Here is a 27,414-nt window from a genome sequence, read left to right on the forward strand (position 1 = left end):
TTCCATAATGATCCTTTTCACAGTCTCACAGATGAGGCTGGTCAGGTTTAATGGTCTGCAATTGCCCAGGTCTATCATTGCGCATGGTATTGACCACTGCAGTCCTTCAGTAATCAAGCACAAACCCCATTTTCAGGCTGACATTAAGTTATTAAATGGCACCTCTAAGGGGGTTTAAAAGGTCCTGTTACAGGCTGACCACTAGGCAGCTTGACAATGTTATCCAACCACATCAAAGCAGTGCTGCTGGCTTTCAGAGGTGGTTTGAGGACTTCATCCTGGGAGATTTTGGGGATAGGGTGTAGTCAGAGCTACATTTATCCATTAACAGACTGACTATATCCTCTGGGTAAGAATATGTGACACACTGTTTACTAATAGCACCATGCAGCTTTGAGTATTATTTCTGAGGTTTCTAACATAGGTGCGGAATCTTTGTGATTGCTTTTTTGCCTGGATTGGCATCTGACTTTGGTCGATTTCATCTGGGATTAGAGCCCCCTGTTAAATTTATCAAGACTGTTTTTAGTACTTAAGAGGTATATACTTATTTTCATGTGCAATGAGGTTTTTCCTTTTATTGTCGATTCTGTTTATTTGGCTTCCACCATAGCAGTTTATATTTAAATTTGGTGATGTATTTATTTTGGAAAGAGACAGATGCATCTATGTGACTATTTACATGTACATACAGTTTGGTAGTGAAGAAATTAAGCTTTTGCAGAGGGAATTCTGAATTTAGCTAGGGCATCACTACTTTTTCGAAGAGTAGCTTTAGCATATTTCTGAATACAGAGTCACTGGAGGAGATTTCTGACTTCATTCTTATGGTGACTATGACAGATTTGTGGTCCAATATGACCAGGGAAGAAGATACAATTGTAGGGGAGCAAAGCTGTCCCATACTGGCATAGGGTTGGGGTGCAGACTATTTCGTACTGAGATTTTGTAATGATGAAGTCCAGAGATTCTTGGGCAGACATGTATGAGGATGTACAAGCCTCCCAGCTGATGGAGGGGCAGCTGAAGTCTCTGAGGAAAATGGTCTCAAACTTGATACTAGTCAGGTAGGAGGGATAGGCTGAATGGGACAAAGTGGGGTTTTATAGTTAGCTATGATATGACAGGGGAATTTGCTGACAGCAAGTTGGATATGGAGGAGTTCCAGGTCGTTATCTTGTCTAACAAGTCTGGACGTGAAGTGCTGCTTTAAGACTATGTAGACACAACTGCCTTTAGTGTCTCTGTCTAGTGCAGTAGGCCTGAACAGTGAAGTGTTGCTTTAAGACTATGTAGACACAACTGCCTTTAGTTTTCTCTGTCTAGTGCAGTAGGCCTAAACATTGAAGTGTTGCTTTAAGACTATGTAGACACAACTGCCTTTAGGCCTGAACATTGAAGTGTTGCTTTAAGACTATGTAGACACAACTGCCTTTAGTGTCTCTGTCTAGTGCAGTAGGCCTGAACATTTTCTAGTGTTGCTTTAAAACTATGTAGACACAACTGCCTTTAGTGTCTCTGTCTAGTGCAGTAAGTAGATCTGAACACTGAAGTGTTGCTTTAAGACTACGTAGACACAACTGCCTTTAGCATCTCTGTCGAGTGCAGTAGGCCTGAACATTGAAGTGTTGCTTTAAGACTATGTAGACACAATTGCCTTTAGTGTCTCTGTCTAGTGCAGCAGGCCTGAACATTGAAGTGTTGCTTTAAGACTGTGTAGACACAACTGTCTTTAGCGTCTTTGTCTAGTGCAGTAGGCCTGAACATTTAAACCCTCCACTGATGGGAGTGCTCTCAATGACCGTGAACTAGCCCTCTATGACAAAGCATATATCAATGATTTCCAGGGTAAGTAGCACCTGTAGGGAGTGGAGTTTTCGTTTTTTATAAGACTCCTAGCAGTAGGGAGTGGAGTTTTCGTTTTTTATAAGACTCCTAGCAGTCAGCAGCAATACTTATGTTATTTAAATTCTGTTTTCTTATGCTGGAAGCTTTAGAAGACTGATGTTGCCTAAAAAAGACAATATATTGGGGTGGACATGGACTCAGTCAATATATGAAAGCCTTGGGTAGAACAGGTACAGGCCACTCTTGGTAAAGCAGTTAGGACCGTCTTCCATTTCTTCCCAAGTTGATATATAACGTATCGTTTTTGAATGAACCCCAGAAGCTAAGCCAACTGAGGGGGAACAAATGGGTGATCTTGAGTCTCCTGTTCTGAACAAATCCACCATGAGATTCTTTTTGCATATGTTTATTATGAGAATCTGATGAGACACTGGTTGACAAATTATTGACCACTGAGAAGCTAGACACCACTGCAGAATTCTCATGTGATACCTGGGCAAGAGGGACCACCACAAATCGCTGCAGCCATAGATCCTAAGGCCTGTAGAACATGACATGCTGCCACCTTCTTGGTTCTGACTAACCTTGAAGTTTGTCTTCTGATTGTTACAACCCTGGAAGTAGCAAGTTTGGCAATCATCTGATTGGTGTCTAACAGTGCTCCTATGAGCTCTAATGTTTGAGTGGGCACCAGATGAAATTTTTGGTAATTTATGGTTATTCCTAGTTCTGAACAAAGCTGAAGAACAGAGTATCTTGCGTGAACAAGTAGATGCCTGTTCAAGGTGGAAATGAGCCAGTCGTCTAAATAAGAACATCTGGAATACTTGTTGTTTCAGGTAAGCCGCAATCACCGACATGCATTTAGTGAACACTCTGGGGGGATGGTAGTGAGACCAAAAAGCAGCACTCTGAACTGGTAATAACTGGCTCCCAGCTGGAAGCGCAGTATCCTCTGGAGCGTCTATCCATTTATAAGTGGTAGTACTCATCCTAAAAATCTATAGAGCACATCCAATCGTCCTGTTCCAGAAAAGGAAATATGGACTGCACCATGACAATTTAGAACTTGCAGCATCAAATTGACTTGTTCAATCTGTTGAGATCCAAGATTGGTCTCCAGTCCCCCATTTTCTTTGGAACTAAAAAGAACCATGAGTAAGTTCTGAACCCTCTCTGATCTCAGGGGACCTCATAGATGACTTTTTTTTCCAGCAGTTTCTGAATCTGGGTGACTGCTTGATCCCTTTGACTGGGTGGAACATCTAGGATTTTTTTGATTGGACGGAGTTATTGAGAAAAGGGAATTTGGTAACCCCTGGATATTATCCTGTGCACCCACACATTGGAAGTTATCTTTTGCCAGGCTCTCCAGTGCAGGGATAGTCGATTTCCGACTGCCTCCAGAGGTATACAATCAGGTCTTTTTTCAGGAGCACTGAAAAGGCTTCCCAAAGAAAGATTCCCGGGAACCTTGGTTTTGCGGACCTCCTCTGCCTCGAGGATGACATCTTCCATTACTGTTTCCCCCTCTGCCTATGGGGGGGGGAAAACTCACCATGTGTGTCTTAGTAGGACCCTTGAGACTTTTTGGACCACATTCTTTCGCTGCTCTTCGAACTCTTGGGATAAGGTCTCTGAGGAACCAAAAAAAAAGCCCATGGCAGATAAGGTCTTACCTTCTTTCTCAGACCTGGATAGTGTAACTTTAACTTTGGGACCAAAAAGGGATGTGCCTCCTCACAGAGATGCAGGAACTCACTGCTCTGTTTGTTCCTTCGGCTGCATGTGCTGTGAGCCTCATGGACGAGTTGGCTACCGAATGTAGGGTGGCTAACTGGGAAGCTACGGTCTCTTTAGCTCCCTCAGCTATTACTCCTTCAACGGTATCTTAGATCTCCTTAATCAGATCCCTTTGCAATCTGGTAAAATGTGAAAGGTAATTCAGCGACCGCAAGGCAAAGGTCACTGATGAGAAGACACACTTCCCACAGCTATCCATCATCCTGGAATCCTTATTAGAAGGATGGATAGTTGAAGTCTCCTTGGAAAGTTCCTTCTTGGTTGCCACTACTACAACCATGGTATCTACTACAACCCCTTTTGCCTAAAAAGCCTTATCCGAGGGAACAGTGATAATTTTATTTGGTCTCCAGGGAACAGGCTCGATGGAGTCTGGGGTCTCCCATGCCCGCTGTGAGATTAAACCTATGAGGTCATCAGTGGGCAGAGTCACCCAGGAAGTAGATGGGTGAAAACCAAAAGTAGTCAGGTACACGGAATCCTCAGGCGAAGGATTACTTGACTGCCAGCCACCCCCCTCTGCTTTAGAATCTGCAGAATCTTCCCAAATGAAACATCCTTGGGCGGGCTGACTGTGGGGATCTTTAACCCTCACAGAGGTCACTGTCTTCAGTGGTTGACTCCTCCATGGAGTCCAAATGCTTCCTCTTGTATAACCTCTTCCTAGGGACCTCCACAGTGGGGTAGTCTGGGGAGGTATCGGAAGAGTCAGGGGTACTCAGATGGGTGTCCGGGCGCCTGTGGTCCTGCTGTTCCTATGGAACCTGGTGATAAGAAGAGGCAGGCAAGGTATCTTGTTGGGACTGCAGACCCAAGGGGCAGGTGACTTCTTAGGTGCAGTGGCAGGTATACCCCTCTCCAAGGCCCCAAAAGCTGGCTGCTCTTGAATGGAAGAGGACTTTGCCTCTGACAAATCATGTTTCCTGGACGGGGTCCTCTCCAGCCCAGAAGACAGCTTGCCTGGGTTTGAAGCCAGAGCCGAGCTCACTTTCACAGAAGCCCCGAGCTGCATCGACTGCTCCGAAGACCTGGGAGTCAAGCGCACACAAGGTTCGCTACAGCTCTGAGAAAGTACAGTGGTGTACACTTACCATAAATGTAGATGTTTGTTTGTATTCACTGTTGCAGTCATCACATTTGGGTTACCTGCCTGCAGGTAGCCCTCAGCTGGCCTGAATACCAGAGTCTTGGATTCCTGCGTCGGATGCTGTCTTTTCTTCCATTACGTCAGGTCGCCAGGGGTATAAAACTTGCAGCAGACACCATTACATCAGTTTTTCTTGCCCCAGATGTCAGGTGCCACCACAATGGGAAGCAATTATATGTTATGATACCCCTCCATCAAAAAGCAAATACACCAGAAAGCTTAAATACATCAAAGAAGAAGGAAAGGTAGAGCCAAGAGAAGTCAGGGGTCTGGAAGGAGGGTAACTAGGACTGCAACAGTGAATACACTCGAACATCTACATTTCTGGTAAGTGTACACAACTGCACTATGTTCTTTGTATTTCACTATTGCAGTCATTACATTTGGGTGGATTCCCAAAGCTAAGGAAGGGACGAGAAAGTTAGACAGCATTAGGAGCAGCTATTAAGCACTGCAAGACTGCAGTGGCAAAACCAACTCTAGATTTAGAAAAAAAAGGCATGTGGTAATGCTTGGTGAAGGTATGCACAGAGCTCCAGGTAGCAGCTTCTAGGATGTTCCTGGTAGGGACACCTCTGAGAAAGGCTGTAGAGGTAGATGCAGCCCTGGTGGAATGTGATCTTATCCCCTGTGGGATAGGTTTTCCATGGTGCTTATAGCAGAAATGAACGCAATAGGCTATCCATTTAGAAATGGTTTGCTTTGAAATGGCCTTCCCCTCTACCCCTGGTAGGCAAATGAATGAACTGATTAAGGGCCACACTAGACACCGTCTTGGGCATAAAGGAAGGATTGGTCTTGAGAGGAAACCTTGTCTGCATGGAAGATAATGAAGGGCTCCACTGCCATGAGGACCTGTAATTCAGACACTCTTCTTGCTGAAGTGATGGCTAGAAGGAAGGCTGTTTTCTAAGAAAGGAATTTCAACTCTGCAGTTGCAGCTGGCTCAAAAGGAGGGAGAGTGAGTTTTTCCAATACAAAGTTAAGGTCCCAGGCTGAAGTAGGGGCTCCCCTGGGGGGGGGGGCTTAAATCTTTGGCCCCTCTGAGGAATTGCTTAGCAGGGGGTGAGAAAAGAGGGGTGGTTCAGTATTATAATGTGCTGAAATGGCAGAGGCATGAATTTTAATTGATGAGAAGGATAGGCCCTTGTGGAGCATTTCTGTTAAGTACTGAAGTATATGAGGTAAGCTGGGCACCGTTGTGCCCATCCCCCGAGTCTAGCTCCAGGAACAGTATCTTTGCCACTTTTCAGCATAGGATGTTCTAATACTAGGCCTCCTTGCCTCCAGAATGACATCCAGCACCTGCTTACTGAGGGATGCTATTGGAGTGCTCAAAGAATTAGCCAGGCTGCAAGGTTCAGGGTTTGAAGCTGAGGGTGCAGAATCTGGCCCGCCTGCTGGAACAGCAGGGAAGGGGTCTGAGACAGGTGCCATGGTTCCAGCAGTGTCATACTGTGCAAGAGGGGGCACCAGTGTTGGCGTGGCCAGTCTGGTGCAATCAATATTGTCCTTGGCTTGTCCTGTTTGATCTTTAGCAGAACCTTCGAGTTGAGAGGCAGAGGGGAAAAGGCATAAACTGAGAGGCTTTCCCAGGTAAAGAACAGGGCATCCACTTTCCAAGCTTGACTGTGGGAAGTCCTTGTGCAGAATCTGTCCAATTAGTAGTTCTGAGGGGAGGCAAACAGGTCTATCCCTGGAGTCCCCCATTTGTTCCTCAAGAGGTTGAATATTTTTAGTTCCAGTTTCCATTTGTGTGGGTCCATGAGATTTCTGCTTAGGTCGTCTGCCAGAGAATTTAGCTTGTCTGGTGGGAAATGAGCCTGTAGGTGCACTTGGTAGCTCAAGGTTGTATTCCACAGAGCCATGGCTAGTGTGCAGAGAGGGTACAAGTGGGTTCCCCCCTGCTTGTTTATGTACCACATAACTGTGGTGTTGTCTGTCCTTACCAATAATTGTCCTGGAAGAATGTGGTCTTTGAAGGTTGTCAGGGAATTCTGTACAGCTAACATTTCTTTTTGGTTGATATGCAGGTGCATCTGTCTCGGGTGCCACTTGCCCTGAATGCACTGCCATGCCAAGTAAGCCCCCCCATGCATAGTCTGATGCGTTTGTTGTTAGGGTTTGGGCGGCAGGGGGTAGAGTGAAAGGGAGCCCCTTGTTGTGGTAGCAGGCCTTTGCCCACCAAAGGAACTTTGTCTTTATACAAGGAATGATAGGAATCATTGATTCAAGGTCCTGAGAATGTTGACACCATAGGCTTTTTAGATACCATTGTAGTTTCTTCATATGCAGTCTTGCATATGGAATTAGCAGAATGCAAGAGGCTATGAACCCCAGAGCTTGCAGAATTTTCCTTGCATATAGCTGGCTCTTTGTGGCCAGTAGTTTGAAGTAGGTTGTCAAATAAACTTGTTTCTCTGGAGTGAGGAAAGCCATCTGGGAAGTTTTGTTCAAGCTTGCTCCCAGGAATACAATCTTTTGGCAGGGTACTAGGTGAGATTTCTTTTTATTTATGGTGTACCCCAGTGAAGTTAGAAGTTTCTTTATGAATGCCAGATGTTTTAAAAGCAAGTTCTGGCTTTCTGCCTGAATCAGACAATCGTCCAATATGGGTATATTTGAATATTTCTCTGCCTGCAAAATGCAACGGCTGAAGCTAGACACTTTGTGAATACCCTGGGCGCAGTAGATAAGCCAAAGGGAAGTGCAGAGAAAGTACAGTTGTGTACACTTACCATAAATGTAGATGTTAGAGTGTATTCACTGTTGCAGTCATCACATTTGGGTTATCTGCTTGCAGTAGCCCTCAGTCGGCCTGATAATCAAAGTCTTGGGTCCTGCGTCGGTTGCTGTCTCATCTTCCGTTAGGTAGTCAGGGGTATAAAACATGCAGCAGACGCCATTACATCAGTTTTTCTTGCCCCAGATGTCAGGTGCCCCCTTAAGGGGAAGCAATTAAATATATAAATATACAGGGATATACCTCCAACCAAAAAGCAAACACACCAAAAAGCTTTTAAGTGTAGTAAAGGAAAGTAGAGGTATAGCCAAAAGAAGTTAGGGGGCTGGAAGGAGGGTATACAGGACTGCAACAGTGAATACACTTGAACATCTACATTTATGGTAAGTGTACACAACTGTACTATGTTCTTCGTGTTTCACTATTGCAGTCATTTCATTTGGGTGGATTTCCAAAGCTAAGGTTGAGAGGAGGAATTTACCTAGCATCAGGACCAGCTATAAGGCCCTGCAAGACTGCAGTGGCAAAGCCAGCTCTGGACTTAGAGAAAATTGGTAAATGATAATGCTTGGTGAAAGTATGTACAGAACTCCAGGTAGCAGCTTCTAGGATTGTCCCTGGTAGGGATGCCTCTGAGAAAGGCCGTAGAGGTAGATGCAGCCCTAGTAGAGTGGGGTCTGATGCCTTGTGGGATAGGTTTTCCACAATGCTTACAGCAGAAATGAATGCAATAGGCTATCCATTTAGAAATGGTTTGCTTTGAATTGGCCTTCCCCTCTTTCCCTGCAGCAAATGCCACCAGCAGTTGTTCAGATTTCCTTTGAGGTTTAGTCACGTCCAAGTAGAATCTAAGTTGTCTGTGCACATCTAAGGAGTGCAGTATCCATTCCCCTTTGTTCTGTGGATTAGGAAAGAAGGTTGGCAAATGAATGGACTGATTAAGAGCCACACTGGATACCACCTTGGGCATGAAGGAGGGATCGGTTCTGAGGGACACCCTGTCCACATGAAAGATGATGAAAGGCTCCACTACCATAAAGGCCTGTAATTCAGATACCCTTCTTGCTGAAGTGATTGCTAAAAGGAATGCAGTTTTCCAAGAAAGAAATTTTAAATCTGCAGTAGAAGCTGACTCGAAAGGAGGAAGAGTGAGTTTCTCCAAGACAAAGTTAAGGTCCCAGGCTGGAGTTGGAGCTCTCCTCGGTGGTCTTAAATGTTTGGCCCCTCTGAGGAACTGCTTGAGCAGTGGGTGAGAGAAGAGGGGAGGATCTGTGTTATAATGAGCTGAAATGGCTGAGGCATGAATTTTGATGGAGGAAAAGGGCAAGCACCTGTGAAGCATCTCAGTTAAGTATTGTAAAATCTGAGGTAAATTGGGCTCTGCTGTGCTCATCCCTTGAGACTGGTTCCTGGCACAAAATCTTTTCCACTACGCAGCATACGATTTTCTAGTACTAGGTCTCCTTGCCTCTAAAATGATATCCATCACTGGTTTACTGAGGGATGGTAAAGGAGAGATTAGGTAATCAGCCAGGCTGCTAGGTTCAGTGTTTGAAGCTGAGGGTGCAGAATCTGGTTCTCCTGCTGAGACAACAGGGAAGGTGTCTGAGGCAGGTGCCATGGGGCCACGCGTGACACACTGCGCAAGAGGGGGTACCAGTGTTGGCATGGCCAGTCTGGTGCAATCAAAATCCTCCTAGGCTTGTCCTGCTTGATCTTTAGTAGTACTTTGGAGAGCAGAGGCAGAGGAGGAAAGGCATAAAATGATAGGCTTTTCCAGCTGAAGGACAGAGCATCCACTTTCCAAGCTTGTTTGTGGGGAATCCCTGTGCAAAATTTGTCCAACTGATAGTTCTGGGGGGAGGCAAACAGGTCTATATCTGGGCTCCCCCATTTGCTTGTCAACATGTTGAAAATCCTTGGTTCCAGTTTCCACTCATGTGGGTCCATGAGGTTTCTGCTTAGTCCGTCTGCCAGTGTATTTAGTTTTCCTGGCAGGAACTGAGCTTGTAGATTCACTTGGTAGCTCAAGGCTGTGTTCCACAATGCCATAGCTAGTTTGCAGAGGGGGTAAGAATGCGTACCCCCCCCTACTTGTTTATGTACCACATAACAGCGTTGTTGTCCGTCTTTACCATTAGCTGTCCCGGAAGAATGTGATCCTTGAAGGCTGTCAGAGCATTCTGTACAGCTAGCATTTCTTTTTGATTGATATGCATGTGCATTTGACTTGGGTTCCATTTGCCCTGAATGCACTTCCCTGCCAGGTGAGCCCCCCATGCATAGACTGATGTGTCTGTTAGGGTTTGGGTGGCAGGGGGTAGCGTAAACAGTAGTCCCTTGTTTTGGTGGAAGGCCTCTGCCCAACAAAGGAACTTTAGGCGTAGGCAAGGTATGATAGGAATCACTGCTTCTAGATCCTGAGAATGCTGACACCATAGGCTTTTTAGATATCACTGAAGTTTCCTCATATGCAGTCTTGCATATGGAATTAGAAGAATGCAGGAGGCCATGAAACCCAAGGCTTGCAGTATTTGCCTTGCAGACAGCAGGGTTTTTGTGGCCACTTGTTTGAAGTAGGTTGTCTAATGAATCTGTTTCTCTGGCGTGAGGAAAACCATCTGGGAAGTTGTATTCAAGCTTGCTAACAGGAATATAATTTGTTGACTGGGTACCAGGTGTGACTTTTCATTTATGGTGTACCCCAGACAAGTCAGCACCCTTTGTACAAAGGCCAGATGATTCAAAAGTATGTCCTGGCTTTCTGCCTGAATTAGACAATCGTCCAGGTATGGGTATATTTGAATATTTCTTTGTCTGCAGAATGGAAAAACTGGAGCTAGGCACTTTGTGAATACCCTGGGCGCAGTAGATAAGTGAAAGGGCAGTGCAGAGAACTGATAATGCGTGTAGCCTGCTTTGAAGCACAGGTATCTTCTGCAAGATTCCCTGATTGGGATGTGCAGGTAAGCTTCTTTTAAATCTAATGTTGCCAACCAAGCATCCTTGCCTAGCATAGAAAGCAACTGGTGAAGAGTCAGCATCTTGAATTTTGGAATCTCCAAAAAGGTATTTAGGGTAGACAGGTCTAGGATAGGATGCCATGAATTGTCTTTTCTGGGTACCAGGAAAAGTCTTGAATAGAAACCTTGTCCCTTTTCCTCTTCTGGTACCTACTGAATAGACCACATGTTTGAGAGAGAAAGTACTTGCTTTTGGGCCTCTGCCCACTGATTTGGGGGTAGATCTGGCCAACCGTTTGGGGTTGCTAACGTGTGGAAGTGAAATCTGTATCCTTGGGAAACTATGTTTAAAACCCATTTGTCCTGGGTAATGAGTTCCTAGTTTTTTGCTTGCAGAGCAATCTTTCCCCTTAAAGGAGCAGTCAGTTGAGAAGGGCTTGGAAGTTTTAAAATTAAGTCATTTAGACAGCTTACCATAGGGGGAAGTCTTACTACTCCCTGATTTGGAAGTGGGAGCCCCCCACTGCTTAGTCCTGTGCGTACCCTGGGACTGAAGCCTGGGTGTTCTGCTGGTTCTGGGTTTGAACTGAGAAGGCCTGGAAGAGGCAGGAAAGGACCAATTTTTTTGAGGGCCAATGCCTACTAAATCTAGGAGGCTGCACTTGTAAGAAATCTTTAATAGTTTGCATAGATTTAGCTTTTTCCTCCATCTTTTTAAGAACTACTTCTGCTTTGTCGCCAAACAGGCGGTTCTGATTTAAGGGAGCATCCAGCAATTTAGTTTTAACATGGTCTGGCAAAGATTGCTCCTTAAGCCAAGCATACCTTCCAAGTATAGACCCAGTAACAGCAGCCCCTGCAAGAGGCCTCTAGTGAATCAAAACCACACTGCAAAGTATGTTTTTCAACCTGTTCAGCAGAATGCATTAAATCCTGTAAATCCTTATTTTCAGCACAATCAGGAATCAACATCATTTTCTGTTTAAGCAATCCAATAATATGCTGCTGATACTTTAACATATGAAACTGGCAATTTAAAGCCCTGAAGGCCAAGGTTGCAGAGGTGTATACCTTCTTACCCCATCTATCCAGGGCCCTGGAATCTCTATCAGAGGGGGTAGGATTTTTGGCAGTAGTAGTTTTACTGCCCTTGGGTCCCTGTGAAATGGTCTCAGGATCTGCAGTAGGATTTTTAAAAAGGAACTTGTGAGAATCAGGAATATCTATCAGGTTTTCTGGGAACAAAAGGTAAAGAGTCAGGGGCCAAGCTAGATTCCGAAAAGGCATCGTCAACAATGTCCAGCACAGGAAGGACAGCTAAAGGCCTGTGTTGAGGCAGGAGTAAGAAATCTCTAGGCCTCTTTTTAGAATTAGAGTAATCCTGGCTTTCCCAGTGAAAATGCTCCCTAAGAGTATGCAAGGTTTCACCAAAAGAAAAATCCTCTGGGGGAGAAGCAGAGGGAATAGAGTCCGCGGCATCAGAATCCTCATAAGTAGATAAGGGTAAATCCTGGTCATCAGAGGAGACAGAAATTTCAGAATCCTGGTCAGAAGTATCATAAGCAAATTCAGTCCTAGGTCTCTTAGAGCGGGAAGGTAAGGTTGGCTTCTCCTGATTAAAGTAGTAAGGTCTTCAGCCATTCTTATCATTTTTTTTTTGGCATAGTGGCCTGACCTTGCGGTCTGGACATCGGTTTCCTGGGCATGGTTTGAGCTTTAGGCCTAGAAGAAGAAGATGGCGTCGGTTTAATATGCAAGTCAGTAGACCTGAATACACCCTCAGAAGCCGGTGCCTGCACAGTGGCTCCGGACCCATCCAAGGTAGAAACATCCGCAGGTTACACAGCTGAAGCATCTCGCGACATACCGGACTCCGAATGGGTCTCTGTAGAGGCCTGCGAATCTGAAGTAGCGGGTATCAGGGGCTGCAAAAGCTCCTCACTGAGTACCGGCGAACTGTTGACTAGCTTAGGAGAAGCGTCGTCGGCAGCTTTGGACCTAGGTGGCCTGTCTCTGTCTTTATCTTTGTGTTTTTTTGGAATATCGGTATTCGTGTGGCTTACCGAAGACACAACTGGATAATTGAACCGAGTACCGAAATATTTAGAAGCGAAAATGTACCGACGACGAATAGTTCGTGGTTTAAATAAGGCACAAAACCAACAGCGAGTTATGTCATGGTCAGGGCCTAGGCAAGGAATACAGTATGAATGAAAATCTTTATGAGGTATTTGCTTTCCACAAGAAATACAATTATTGACTTTTACTGACATCAGTTTAGAGCAAGAAAAAGTTTCCTCAACGGGGTACTTAGCTTAAGTTGAAAACTTCAGTTCTGAAACTCGAAAACAAAAATTTCAGGAGTCGGCCGACCGGCACTTGCGAACTGCTTCTGCTTCGGGCACCGCACAGCAAGAAAGACTGATGTAATGGGGGCAGCTGCATGTTTTATACCCTGCCCTGATGACCTGACATCATGGAAGAAGAGACAGCATCCGATGCAGGAATCTAAGACTCTGGTATTCAGGCCAGCTGAGGGCTACCTGCAGGCAGATAACCCAAATGTGATGGCTGCAACAGTGAAACACGAAGAACATCTATCTGGCTCCAAAAAAGCCAATGAGCTCTGAGTGAAAGTCTGATCTGAGGAAAGGGACATCTTCGGATCAGAGCTAAAAGGCAGGCGATGTATTGGATATGACAACTCTAAAGCCTGCCCTGAAGTTGGTGGAGGAAGAGGGGGAGTAGACGGTTTGGACTGGCCTGAAACATTAAGGGTAGAGGTCAATGAGGACTTACCTGCGCCCACAAAATCTTCTGCACCATCTGTTCCACATCTTCTTCAGTTAGGCAGCTGGTCAAATGGGAGGACAAGGCTGGAGGGATCTTGGTCTCGACAGAAAGGGAGATGGCACCCTCAATGGAACCTGATCATAAGATGGAGAGTACCGAGTCCTCAGTAATGTCAAAACTGGCTTAAAAGAACTGGAAGTCAGATTCAGCATCAACGGATCTGATCCATCCTTACCAGACAGAATTGGAGCCAAAGAAGTCAGCTACAACAAAGTAGAGTTCGGAGTCGAAGTCTCCGATCGGATCATAGGCTTATCAGAACTAGAAGATTTCAAAGATTTTGACTTCGGCTCCGAAATATCTATCGGTGTCAAAGATGGTCTCTTCTTAGCTTTGTCCAAAGATCTAGAGGACAAAGAAGAACCTGGGCTTGAATGAGCTGATCTCATTTTAGAGGCCGAATCCGATTTCTCTTTACCTCCAGAGACAGCTTCTCCAAATGCTGAAGGCAACATACCCCTTAGAAAGAGCTTGTTTTTACATTCAACTAAAGCTCTGTGATTAAAAGAATGGCATATAGCACAATCCTCTTGTAAGTGAAGGGGCCCAAGGCAGCAAACACAGACACAGCACAAGTTGCTAACTGGAATTGTATGACTGCACTTTGAAAATGTTTTGAAACTGGCCAGTTTCTCTTGTTTCTCTGCCATAATGAAAAGGGGAAGGCAGAGAGATCACACAAACTAACACACACGGGAAAAAGGACAGCAAAATGATTTTTTTTTTTTTTTTAGGAAAATAGACAGTGAAGGGAGAAACTACTAACAATAGTAGTTCAAGAGTTACCTAAATGGTAAGGGGAAAGGGGAGTAACCTATAAAAAAGCTGTTACTGCAGGAAAGAAAAGAAGAAGAGAAAGCAACCTAAATAAAAGAGTTACTGGCAAGAAAGGGTTCTACAAGGGAGAGAGAGACAGGCAAATTACATTCAAAACAAGAAAATAGAGATTATTAAAGAACAAGAACATTAAATATATGACCTGACACCAAGAGCTAGTTGATCGGACCACATCTTCGCAAAGCAGCAAACGAGATCGGAGGTAATGGGGAGAGATGCATCATGGGTAATGGGAGGCATCCAAGAGCTTTTTGATTGCCATGAGCTTGCTAATGGCTGAGTTGGATCCAATGGATCAGATCCAGACCCCTTATGTGAGCATGATATGAAAAATTGACAATATCAGATTTAATATTTTTTAGACATTTCACTGCATACGATATTTAAGGGCCTTGAAGAGATACTGTGCAAAGCTAATTCTATACTACTTTTAAAGAAAACTCAGACTGAAAGTATTTACACAAGGCATCACATCTGTCTAGTAAGCTATGTGATTAATACAAACTGTAGCACATAAGAAACAGAGTATAATGGGGTTAGGTAGTGACTCAATTTCCCCCCATTTTTTGCAAAGTATTTCAAAACTTTTTTGATAAAATTTGGCTGTGTATAATGAAATCACTGTACAGTTTGATAAATAATTCTTCTAAAAGTACTTAAACTTCTCCTGAACTCTGTAGAATCTACCTGGCTTCTTAAGGTCACAGGGGGAGAACTGAAGTTCAAGGAAGATGATTTTGATGCATTCCTCAAAGGCTGGGGAGACTGGAAAAATGACATCCTCACAGGCCACAAGGACTGGAAGAAATGACAATGGCTTGAGCTCTTCCATGTGTATTACTCCAGATACCGCTTTTTTGAGGTGAAGTTTTTTTTTCACCCTCCCTCTAAAGTGTGTGTCTGAAAGAGGCATTCTCTGGAAGGAAGGCCAATCAAAGTCTCATGGTTGTCAGTATCACATCCCATGGGGGAGTGAATCTGTGAAGAGAAAAATCAAACCTTCTGCTTCAAGATACAATTCCACAAAGTCAGTAGAGCAACAGGTACCGCATTTGCCTTTGGTCCTGGTGAGAGAAGGAGTGTAGTTATATTATTTCCTGGAGACTGCTGATCACTAGAAAGTTTAATAGCTGCCTTGTAGGTGACAGCTGTGAATCTGTGCTTATATTCTGATCCTGGGGACAGTAGGAGCAGAGTGCATTGATTCCGGACTCTTTCTGGTTGGAGAGTGAGTGCCTGTGCTTAATGTACCTTACTGGCCTGGCTGCTATTCGAGGCATCTACCAGAAAAAGGCTACAAGCCTGCAGACCCTTGCAACATCTGGAACAAAACTGTGGATCACCAAACAGTCCGTGGCCTGTTTCTCTTCTCTTCTTGAGATTGGTGCTAATATTTTGCTTCTGGTGAGAGAAGAAGCAAAGGAGTATTGTATCCCAACAGAGTGAAACTGTGCTGAGACCAGCATTAGTAGTAGCCAGGCAGTAGCCATTCATGCGACTCCCCTCCATCATTCTTGATGAGCTAATTCTTTATTTTCAGTAAGCACTGCTTGATTTCTTCCTAACTTCAGAATATCTGCCTAAATACTTCATCCTTAAATTTTCAGGTTCTAAGTATTAGTTTCCCCTCAAGTGTTTGGCAGTGCTCTGTACAGACTCAGACACTGAGTGACATTTTCCTGTAAAAAGCTTCAGTACTTAATATATTGAGCTAATATCAGGCATGCCTAAAGGTTAGTTCCCTGTGCTTTCTCCTGTCAACCTGGCGAACTCGGGTATCCGGAGGAAATGAAGCAACTGCCACATGTACACAGACAACCCTCCCCTCTTACCTCCCAACACTATGACTTGTGAGAGATGCACATATATAGCCAAATATGGAAGCCAAGCACTCTCCAGCCAAGACTGGATTAGCCAGTCAAGAGGAGAAGGTTAACACCTGCACCACACCACATTCAACACATAGCCCTCCAGAACTTACACCACCACAACCCTCACATAACAACACAAAATACACACCTACTTTCACGGATGCTCTCAATAAAACTCTGCCCAAACAACAGAGACCTTTGAGGCAGAAACTCAAACAAACACCACATCCCAGCACAAACCCTGAGACACATAGCTCACATAAACAGTGTGCCACTCAACCAAAGCCCATAAGGCAAAACAACTTACCCAATACACTAGTCATAGGTGACTCAATAGTAAGGCACACTGATGTCCCACTCACTAGGTTGAACAAGGAGAAAGTTATGGTCAGCTGCCTGTCAGGTGCCAGGATCTGCCACATAATGTACGCACTTAGGTCACTCCACAACAGGTACAAATATGACTCTGTCATTTGTCCATGTTGGTGTGAATGACCTGAGAAGTACCTTCCTTGACTACATGAAAAAAGACAGAGGAGCACTCAAGATCTTGTAGCCTAGGCAGGTATGATCCTAGCTCTGGGGAGCATCCTACCGCCACCCAGAATGATACCACAGTACAAGCAGAAAAGTGATTGACTTCAACAACTGGCTAAGTTTCTGGTGTTAACCTAAGGGGATCCAGTATCTGTCTGCCTGGGATGACATGATCTACAGACCTCAATGCTTTGCCAGTGATGGCCTGCATCTGTCACCCCAGGGATTCCGGATAGTGGCCAAGGCTCTCGCCACCCCTATAGTGCCTTTTTAGGCAATGTCCTGAAGACAAAATTATCACCATAACAGCTACAAACAAATGAAATCTGAGGGTTATGCTACTCAAAGCTAGAAGTCTAAATCTCAAAATGCATTCGCTCAAAGCACTCCTTAAAATGGAGAACATCAACATCTGTGCAGTGACCAAGACCTAGTTCAAGGCTCCGGAGAGAACCCCAACACTGCCAGGCTATAATTCATACCACACCTTTCGGACCCTAAACCTGAACCAAAGCACTAAAGGCGGTGGTGTCTCCACATTCATAAAGGATATCCACACCTCCATACTAGTAGTCCAACATAACGCATCAGAGACACTTCAGGTACAACTAACACTGGGTAAAACTGCAATCCAGGTTGTAGCATGCTACAGATCCACCACCATGCCCCAAGACTCCCACTTCACATTTCTAAACACACTGGAAAATATTAGGGTACAACCCAATACCCTTATACTGAGAGACTAACTACTCCTCCATTAACTGGAAAAATTACTCATGTACCAACACACTTGCTCAACGTTTTCTGGAATTCATCAATTCCAACGCCCTGGACCAACTCATTCTTACCCCCACCAGGGGTAGAAACATCCTTGACCTGGTCATTACTAACATGGGCGACCGTTGCTCTACCCCAGTAATCAACTCCTCCCTGGTCAGATCTGACCACAAGCTAATCACCACGGAAAAACACATCCCCCTCACCCCCCAAAGGAAACCACTGTAAAAAACTTCTCCAAAACCAATTTTGGGCTTCTAAAAACAGAGGTGGCTAACTTCACGACACCCATACAAATGGAAAATAGGTGCATGACTGCTGAATCATACACCAATGCACTGTATGAGCACATACACAAGTGTATGGAATGGGCCATACCAAACAGAACCAAGATGCTCTCCTCCAAAAAAAGGAAGCCAGTCTGGTGGTCCCCCACCATAAACAAACTCTACAACAGAAGGAAAAAACTGTTGCAGAAAAGGGTGAATTCCCAAGACTGGAAAAACTCCTTTGTTAGCCTCAGCAAAAAGCTGAGATCCATCATCAAATCCTCTAAAGTTAGCTACAGAAACAAAATTGCTGCAGATTCTAAAGACAGCCACAAGGCATTCTATAGTTATGTCAAGAATCTACATGGCAATACTCAGATCTGCTCTGAGTTACAGCACAGTGGCAATACATATACAGAACCAACTGATATTGCCACCATATTGCCAGACAGGTTCAGTGCGAACTTTACCCCCCTTTCACCCCCTAAAGGGCCTATCACAATACCTGATGAATGCCAAGTCCCTACTATCACAGCTACACAGGTAAAAACCACACTGTCCAAAGCCAAAAATACAGCTTCCATGGGACCTGATAATATCCCTGGCTGTGATCTACATGAATTACAAAGTGAACTGGCACCACACCCGAGTACCCTGTTCAATCACAGCCTCATTTTAGGCTTTGTTCCTATCAAATGGCGCACTGCTATGGTCATCCCACTCCACACAGGGGGAGTGACTACTGACCCCGGGAACCCCCCCCCATTAGTCTGCAGAGTCTGATATGTAAGGCTATGGAGTGCATCATCATAGACCTTATAAATAAGAACATAAGGAATCTCCAAACTCTGGACTCCAAGCAGTTTGGGTTTGTGAAAGGTAGATCATGCCTGCTCAACCTGATAGACTTCTTCGAGTCTGTCACCAGAGCCGTGGATGAGGGCATGGTAGTTCACACAGCCTACCTAGATCTTGCCAAGGCCTTCAACACCATCCCTCACTCAGGAATCATAGATAGACTCGCTAAACTAGGCATAAACCCCTGTCATAAGATGGGTTGCCAATTGGCTCACTGATAGAACCTACACTGTGAAATTAGCGAGCTCCAAATCTGACTACTGACCAGTTACAAGTGGTGTCCCACAGGGATCGGTCCTAGGTCCTCTCCTGTTTGGCATCTACTTCTCTGAAGTTCAAGCCAACACAAAGGGACTCTGGCTGACCAAGTTCACAGATGATTGCAAACTGGGAGCTATTACTGATTCTCCAACTGATGTAGACATTCTACAAAAAGGCCTCACTGACACCAGTGACTGGTGCCAGAACCATGGCCTTAAGCTCAATGCCAAAAAGTGCATCGTCATTCCCTTTGGGAAAAATTCGGTGTGGTAGTCCACTAAACAATGAAGGTGTGATAAGAGACCTGGGGACACAGATTGACAGCAACCTCTCATTTGATAACCACATAGCCACTGTAGCCAGAAAGTCCTTCTATGTGGCACATCTCATTACAAAAATGTTTCTCATCCAGAAAGAAAAAGGTCATAATCCCTCTCTACTCATTCCTCATTAGACCTATTATAGAATACAACACCCCATTTGGTTTGTACCTTACTAGACACCTACAACAACTGGAAAGGCCACAAAAATACCTCACTAAGAGGATCTTAGGCTTTAGACACATGCCCTACACGGACAGACTCAAAAAACTCCAGCTATACTCTCTGTCTCTTATCGCCTACTTAGAGGCGATCTCTGCTTGGCCTACAAAGCCATGTCTGACCCAGAGCTGTTAGATATGCCACACCTAAAGAAATCCCAATCCCTCTGTTCTACACGCTCCAGGGACCTAAACCTAATTACCACAATAAACAGAACATGCTGGAGGGACAGGTTCCTAATCCAGAGACTTCCCAAACTCTGGAACAAACTTCCCATTCACGTCAAGCAGAGCACTTCAATGGCCCTCTAAGAGAAATCTTGACGAGTGGATGGGCAACAGAAGTTCACCCCGGGGATCACTTCAGTGGCCTTGCTTGACAGGGGCACTGGGAACTAACTTTGGGTGGCATGATGCCAGGGAATCTTCCTGGGCTAGGCTTATATAGGCTCCAGGGCCGTTAGCCTAGTAGACAGCTATGAACGCATGAACCTATAAGACCAGAAGTCTGTGGGTTCTATTCCCACAGTGGGCGACTTGGTTATTAATAATGCGCTGTAACACTAGGAGGGTGTTACACTCCTGAGTGTGGTGTTCTTCAGATGAGATGTTAAACCAAAATCCTGTGTGCTCCTGCTGGTGACAGCTCAGGTGGATGAAAAAGATCCCATGGGAAGTTCCCTGATACCCTGGCCAAATTTCCCCTAGCAGTATAAATTCCACCTCTGATCTCTCCTAAACAGAGACCACTATCTAGTGGGACTAACTTAGCCAACAAAGGATGGATGGATGGATGGATGGATGGATGGATGGATAGATAGATAGATAGATAGATAGATAGATAGATAGATAGATAGATAGATAGATAGATAGACAGACAGGCAGATAGAAAGATAGACAGATAGATAAAAATCTGTCAGAAGGAGGAAGCTCCTTTTTCTTAGTCAATGGGGAAAACTTTAAACACAGATGATTGTACTGGCTAGATATTAGTTTTCTACCAGACCACCAAATATACTTCTGGGAACCCCTTTGAACCAAACTCCAAAGATGGCAGTAGAGGGAATACAGATGCCTGGGAAATGGCATGGGCCTACCTCTTGCAAGGCAAGTGTAACTCTTGACACTACTATTACTGCAAACCTACTGAAGACTCCCTTAAGGAGTAAAGCTGATGAGGACAGTTGGAGTATCTTTCCTTTCCTCTAATTTTGGAGAAGCTGGCATCATCCTCAGGCCTACTAATTTAGGCACTAAAGAATCACAGTTCATTCCCAATGTTAGCATGGTCTTCTAGCAGGGCTGCACAGTGGCAGCAATGACTAAAGAAAAGAACCTCAAAACAGGTAAAACCAGCAGAAGCCTCCTCTCTGGAGGGTCACTGCCCTAGAAAAGCATGAGGATGAGCCTCACCAGGACCAGCATCCAGGTCTTTGCAGGGATGACTGGGTCACTACAGCCTCACAATCTGTGCCCGCAGTCCTCGGGGCTTGTAAAATCTAGGGCTGTGCCATTTTCCTCTTCTGATCGGATCCCTGAAGCAGCTGAATAACTTAAAGAATGGCCAGCTTGCATTAAGGCTGGAACTTTCTTCTGACCTGAGTAAACTTTTATTTTTTGGCTCTAATATATAAAGTCTTCTTTGCAATTTCAGGGTTTCTAGGAAGAGACATCATAGTCTTTCCTCAGGCAAAATAAACAGGAGTCTTTGAGTGGAATCTAACTTGCGCGTGTGCGCGCACACACACACACACACACACACATTCAGATACATAATGACTCTGAACTAAATTATACAGGAATACGGATGAAAAGAAGGCAACAAAGTCCGTTTCTGTTATTTCCTTCTCTCTACTCCCTTAATTTCCTTTTTATCACTTGTTGCTGCCCTGATTTTACTCGGGCTAGCTGATTCAGTGGAGATAATCCATCGTCATCATCCTACTTGTTAACTCATCAGCTTTCCTGCAGCCATTCTGGATTCTTGAGTGGCCCAATTTTTTGTATGATGACTGCTATTCTTCCACTTCTTCTGACATCAACTTGCATCAAGACTAAACAAGTGAGAATGGCTAACTTGACTCTGATGTGTTAAGCTTTGTTTTAAGTTTATCAGTTGATTTTAACAGCTGCCAGTTGGAGAAGTATTCTCCCAAGTCAATGAAGGTGCTGTTTGAGGGTTCTTCAGGGTCTGCAATGATGTGTGCCGAGGCTGGAAGTGTCTTGATTTTTTATTAGGAGACCAGTCTTAAAACTTGTTTCGGATATTTGAGGCCCTTGTGAAATGTGATTTCTGCTGGAGACATTTTGCTGGTTTGTACTGTGGAGAATGCTACCTTCTGCAGCTCTTCTCTATATCCATTTTATATTACTATATGACTGGCGTTTACCCATCTCAGCTTGTGATTCTGAAGAGATCCCATTCTGGGACCAGTTCTTCTACTTACTTATTTTTGAGAGGGACCTTTAATATGATTTATCATGAATTTTTGTGGTACTTTCACCAAGATCCCAATCCCAAAGAAGACAGACTACTATTCTGTTTATCCTTTTAAGCTGCCATTTCCAAGAAAATAAAAAAAGTAGTACTGCTTCACCCAGAAAACATCAAAAGGCATTTTCTAGAAAAAAATGTTCAGGGATGAGTACTATTAGACACTAAACGCTCATGTACTCACATTGTCATATACTTACATCATCAGAAATGTCACATACTGCTGTATTTTTACAAGCAAATGACTTAACTTTGGTATATTTTACTTACACATTCATATTCAACTTCTGTGTAACCGAATTCTGTTTTGTTAGTTTTTCTCCCTTTTTCTTATGCACCTGTATCAATTCGTTATAAACATGTTAATAAATGTATACACGCATACATACACACATCTATATCTGTATGTGCATAACTGTGTATCTGTGCATATCTAACACACACAGATATGCCTGTATCTGTAATCCTATGGGCTAGGCTTGTAAAGGCTCCAGGGCCATTTGCCTAGTACACACCTATGAAGCTATGTGCATAACTACGTATCTGTGCATATGTGTATTAACCAAGCATGTGCATATAAGTGTACATAGTCATTGCGCACAGAAGAGTAAAGATAAGAGAAGGACAGGGAATGCACAGTGCTACATCAGCACTTGGGACAGTCAGCAAACAGCTGATATGTCATCTTATCAGCATGAAATGCTGTGTATGCAGTATACAAAGGCCTGTTGGGAAAACACATATCATAAAAATATTTACACTAAATTTTAATTTTCTATCTCTCTATTCTGTGTTGGCAAGTGTGGCAAGAACTTTATCACCTAACTAAGCAGAGGATACTGCAGCTAAATTTCTCATATGAAGAATATCCCTTCAGGACACATGTCATCCGGTAATCAATGTTTATGGTGTGCACAGCTTTCTGATTCTCTACCATCAAATTCAAGGGCTTAACTCGCTGAGGCCCTGAGGTGCATTTACTGATGCCTAGTGAGAATGCACTGCTGAGGTGTGAGACGGAAACCATTTTATGTGCCAACATGTTGACATTTTAATCCCCTGGGGCCAAGTCCTAATTGCAAATGCCTGCTCACACCTATAGAATGGCAACAAATTCAGTTCAATGCAACACAGTACAACTGTTTAGAGGGGGGAAAAAAGCTGACTTCACAAGCAATCTGACTTATTCTATACACTGTCCAGGCTAAGGCACATGAAAAAGACAGGTCCTTGAGGTAATGAATGAAGGTACAGCAGAGCTGATGTGATGACAGAGATTGAGCCCTCATAAAGTACATGGTAACATACCTCCTGAGTAACATGAACCTGCTGAAGTCCGGTAACAGTTAGCTGCTGAACTTGGCCCGATTTTGCAGTCTGAGGAGTTGCCTGAACAACTGATCGCTGTGGAAATATAACACACAAGTAACCATGAAAAGCAGTCAAACATGCAATGTACGCAGTTAAGTTTGTGCGATATACTTGCATTAAAAAAATCAGTTCTACACATTAGTTTGTTTGATCTGAAAAGGAAAGAAACAGACACCATTTTTAGGGTACTAATTGTGTTAATGCTGTCCCAGATGTTAAAGATGATACCATACCATTTAAGACAAGCAGAGTACACTACTCTCCATTTACCCGCTGACAGCACAGCAAACACACCCACAAGACATGCATGCCACATCTTCTCATGAAAGTCGATCTTAATTCAGCAGACGGATCAGAGACAGTCATGAGAAAATTTAAGTTATGTACTTACCATAACTATGCATCTGTGTTGTCCATTTTCATTCTTCCTCAACTTCCCTCCACCTTTCTCCTTCCTTGGCTTTAGAAATGACCTGATGGAGTTTGTCAGGAGTCATTGTTCCTGTCTGAGCCCCTGTTCTGTTTTATTACATCTCTTTCTATTAGCGTTGTGGATATATTATGCTTTTTTCTAACATAGCTTAGAGACAACAAATGCAATGTGAGGTAAAGCAGTGATCAGGGGCATTACGGGTAAAGGAAGGAGCTTGAGGGTTGGATCCTAGACTGCAAAATACAAGTGGCAAGAGTCAGATACGAACCAATCTGTTGAGGAATGAATGAAAATTACATCAGACCTGAAGTGAAATCTCTATCATGCAGTTATGGCTAAAGTCTTGCTCTCTGGCCATGAGAACCTAGTCCAAACTGGATCCTTCGGGACAGGAATGGAAGACATGGTGTGCCAAAAGGGACAGAAAATGCTGAATGGAAGGGAAGCAGTAATATAAAATATAAGACAGGAAAAGCAAACAGGCCGAAAAAATATGGAATACCACAAGACAAAAGAAATGCTTTGAAGGGAGGAATTGTATACATACCACAAAATGCCATAGGATGTGAAGGTGAAGTATAGCACTACAGGTAGGAGGAAACCTGACTGAAGGGAACATCTGGTACACCACAACAAGGAGCAGAAACTGACTGAAGGGAAAGTGTGGTACACCACAAGCATCAGAAACTGACTGAAGAGAACATGTGGTACACCACAACAAGCAGCAGAAAATGACTGAAGGGAAAGTGTGGTACACCACAACAAGGAGCAGAAACTGACTGAAGGGAAAGTGTGGTACACCACAAGCAGCAGAAACTGACTGAAGAGAACATGTGGTACACCACAACAAGCAGAAGAAACTGACTGAAGGGAAAGTGTGGTACACCACAAGCAGCAGAAACTGACTGAAGGGAACATGTGGTACACCACACAGCAGGAAACTGACTGAATGGAAAGTACAGTTTTGTACCTACCATAAATGTAGATGTTAGAGTGTAAACACTGCTGCAGTCATTACACTTGGGTTATCCTGCCATCAGGCGGTCCCACAGTCGGCCAGAGTTCCAAAGTCTTGGTCCGGCATCGGTTGCTGTCGCCTCCTCCCTGTTGTCAGTGTGACAGGGGTATATAAGATGCAGCCGACGCCATTTTCTTCAGTTTTCTTGTCCCAGATGTCAGGTGCCCCCAAATAGGTAGGCAATTCAAATTGCTAGTAAAATATACAAAAGAAAAGCAAACAACCATTTTTAGTTACCCGCAAATACTCCCCATAGGTAATAAAGGGTAGATGACCTAGGTAAGTACTAGAAAGTAAGAGGGGAAGGAGGGAGGGTAACCTGGACTGCAGCAGTGTTTACACTCAAACATCTACATTTATGGTAGGTACAAAACTGTACTATGTTCATCGTGTTACACTGCTGCAGTCATTACACTTGGGTAGAATCCCAAAGCTGAGGTAGGGAGGCTGGATCTATAAGGCATTAGGGGTGGCTATAACACCCTGCAGTACAGCAGAGGTGAAGCCAGCTCTGGATTTGGAGTATAAAGGCAAATGGTAATGTTTGGTGAAGGTATGCACAGAACTCCATGTTGCTGCTTCCAAAATATCCTTGGTAGGTACTCCTCTGAGGTAGGCAGTTGAAGTGGCTGTTGCCCTGGTGGAGTGAGATCTAATGCTGCTAGGTACAGGTTTCCCATGGTGGGTATAGCAGAAACGTATACAGTGTCCTATCCATTTTGAAATAGTCTGCTTTGAAATGGCTTTTCCCTGTGCTCCTGCAGCGTATGCTACCAATAATTGTTCAGATTTTCTGAAAGCTTTGGTTTTGTCCAAGCAGAAGCGTAACTGTCTGTGAATGTCCAAAGAATGTAGTAGTCTCTCCCCTTTGTTCTGTGGTTTTGGATAGAAAGTTGGCAAGTGAATAGTTTGGTTTAGAGCCACACTTGATACCACCTTTGGTATAAACGTAGGGTTAGTTCTTAAAGACACCCTGTCCTGGTGGAAGATGAGGAAAGGTTCCACTGCCATTAGTGCCTGTAATTCTGAAACTCTTCGTGCTGATGTTATTGCCAGTAGCAGAGCAGTTTTCCAAGAGATGTATTTTAATTCTGCTGTGTTAGCTTGCTCAAAAGGAGGTAAAGTTAATTTTTCCAAAACAAAGTTGAGGTCCCAAGTTGGTGTAGGTGCTCTCCGGGGCGGTCTTATGTTTTTAGCCCCTCTGAGGTACTGTTTGAGCAAAGGATTAGAAAAAATTGGTGGATCCGTGTTGTAATGAGCAGAGACAGCTGAGGCATGGATCTTGATGGATGAAAAAGAGAGGCCCTTGTCCAGCATCTCAGTTAAGTATTGAAGTATCTGAGGAATGTTTGGGAAAAGAGGGTCAAGGCTGTGCGCTTGGTTCCAGGCACAGAATCTCTTCCATTTATCTGAGTATGCTTTCCTGGTGCTAGGCCTTCTGGCCTCCAGAATGACATCCATAACAGCTATGGAGAGAGGCATTGCTTGCTTGACTAAGGAATTTTCCATGCAGCTAGATTTAAGGTCTTTAGCTGGCTGTGAAGTATCTGATTGTTGTGCTGTGTCAGCAACTGTGGGATATGAGGCAAAATCCAGGGTGGTTCTTGTGCTAAGTTCTTTAAGATTGGGTACCAGTGCTGGCGTGGCCAGTCTGGTGCAATCAGGATCATTTCTGGCTCTTCCTGCCTGGCTTTTATGAGTACCTTTGGAAGGAGAGGTAAAGGAGGGAAAGCGTATACTTGTAGTTTTTTCCAGCTGAATGAGAGGGCATTCACTTTCCATGCTTGTGGATGGTAGCTCCTTGTGCAGAATTTCTGTAATTGGCAGTTCTTTGGGGAAGCAAACAGATCTATGTCCGGGCACCACCATTTCTGTGTTATCATTCTGAATATTTGTGGGTTCAGTTCCCATTCGTGTGGGTCCATAATGTTTCTGCTTAGGTTGTCTGCCAGTGTGTTTTTCTCTCCTAGCAGGAATTGTGCTTGCAGATGAACTTGGTAGTTTAGAGCTGTGTTCCAGAAGGTCATGGCTTGTCTGCAGAGGGGGTAGGAGTGTGTGCCCCCTTGCTTGTTTATGTACCACATAACTGTGGTGTTGTCTGTCTTTAGTAGTAATTGTCCTGGATGCAGCAGGTCCTTGAAAGCTATAACAGCATTTTGTACAGCTAGCATCTCTTTTTGATTGATGTGGAGATGTCTTTGCTCTGTGGGCCACTCGCCCTGGATACATTTTCCTGCCATGTGTGCTCCCCAGGCGTAATCCGATGCATCTGTTGTCAGTGTCTGCCTGGCTGTGGGTTGAGTGAAAGGCTGTCCCTTGTTGAGGTGACAAGCTTGTGCCCACCATCGAAACTCCTGTTGTAGGCAAGGAATTAGTGGTATAACTGTTTCCAAACTTTGACAGTGTTGAGACCATACGCTCTTTAGGTACCATTGTAGTTTCCTCATATGCAGTCTGGCATATGGAATTAGTAGTATGCAAGATGCCATGTAGCCCAAGGCCTGCAGAATTTTTCTTGCAGGGAGTTGGGTCTTTGTTGCCATTAAATGAAAATATCGAGTCAGTTGTCCTTGCTTGTCTGGCGTAAGAAAAGCCATCAGGGCCGTTGTGTTCAAGCTGGCACCCAAGAATATTATCTCTTGTGAGGGTACTAGTTTTGATTTCTTTTCGTTTACTGTGTACCCCAGGCAACTTAATAACTTTTTTACGTACGCCAGATGCTTTAGTAGAATGTCCTTGATCTCTGCTTGAATCAGCCAGTCGTCCAGGTATGGATAAATCTGAATTCCT

General features: G+C 44.2%; 1 protein-coding gene across 3 annotated transcripts in view; it reads right to left on the minus strand.

The window, feature by feature from the left end:
• Positions 1 to 27,414, minus strand: part of RFX1 (regulatory factor X1) — a 1,726,663-nt gene that overhangs the window by 1,226,010 nt on the left and 473,239 nt on the right. For all 3 annotated transcript variants that reach the window (XM_044057089.1, XM_044057092.1, XM_044057093.1), the window contains exon 7: positions 23,111 to 23,206. In XM_044057089.1, the coding sequence (XP_043913024.1) occupies positions 23,111 to 23,206 (96 nt within the window). The remainder of the gene's footprint in view (positions 1 to 23,110; positions 23,207 to 27,414) is intronic.

The sequence above is a fragment of the Protopterus annectens genome, chromosome 15.part0, assembly GCF_019279795.1.
Source record: "Protopterus annectens isolate FY-2018-M chromosome 15.part0, PAN1.0, whole genome shotgun sequence".
Classification (NCBI taxonomy): Eukaryota; Metazoa; Chordata; order Ceratodontiformes; family Protopteridae; genus Protopterus; species Protopterus annectens.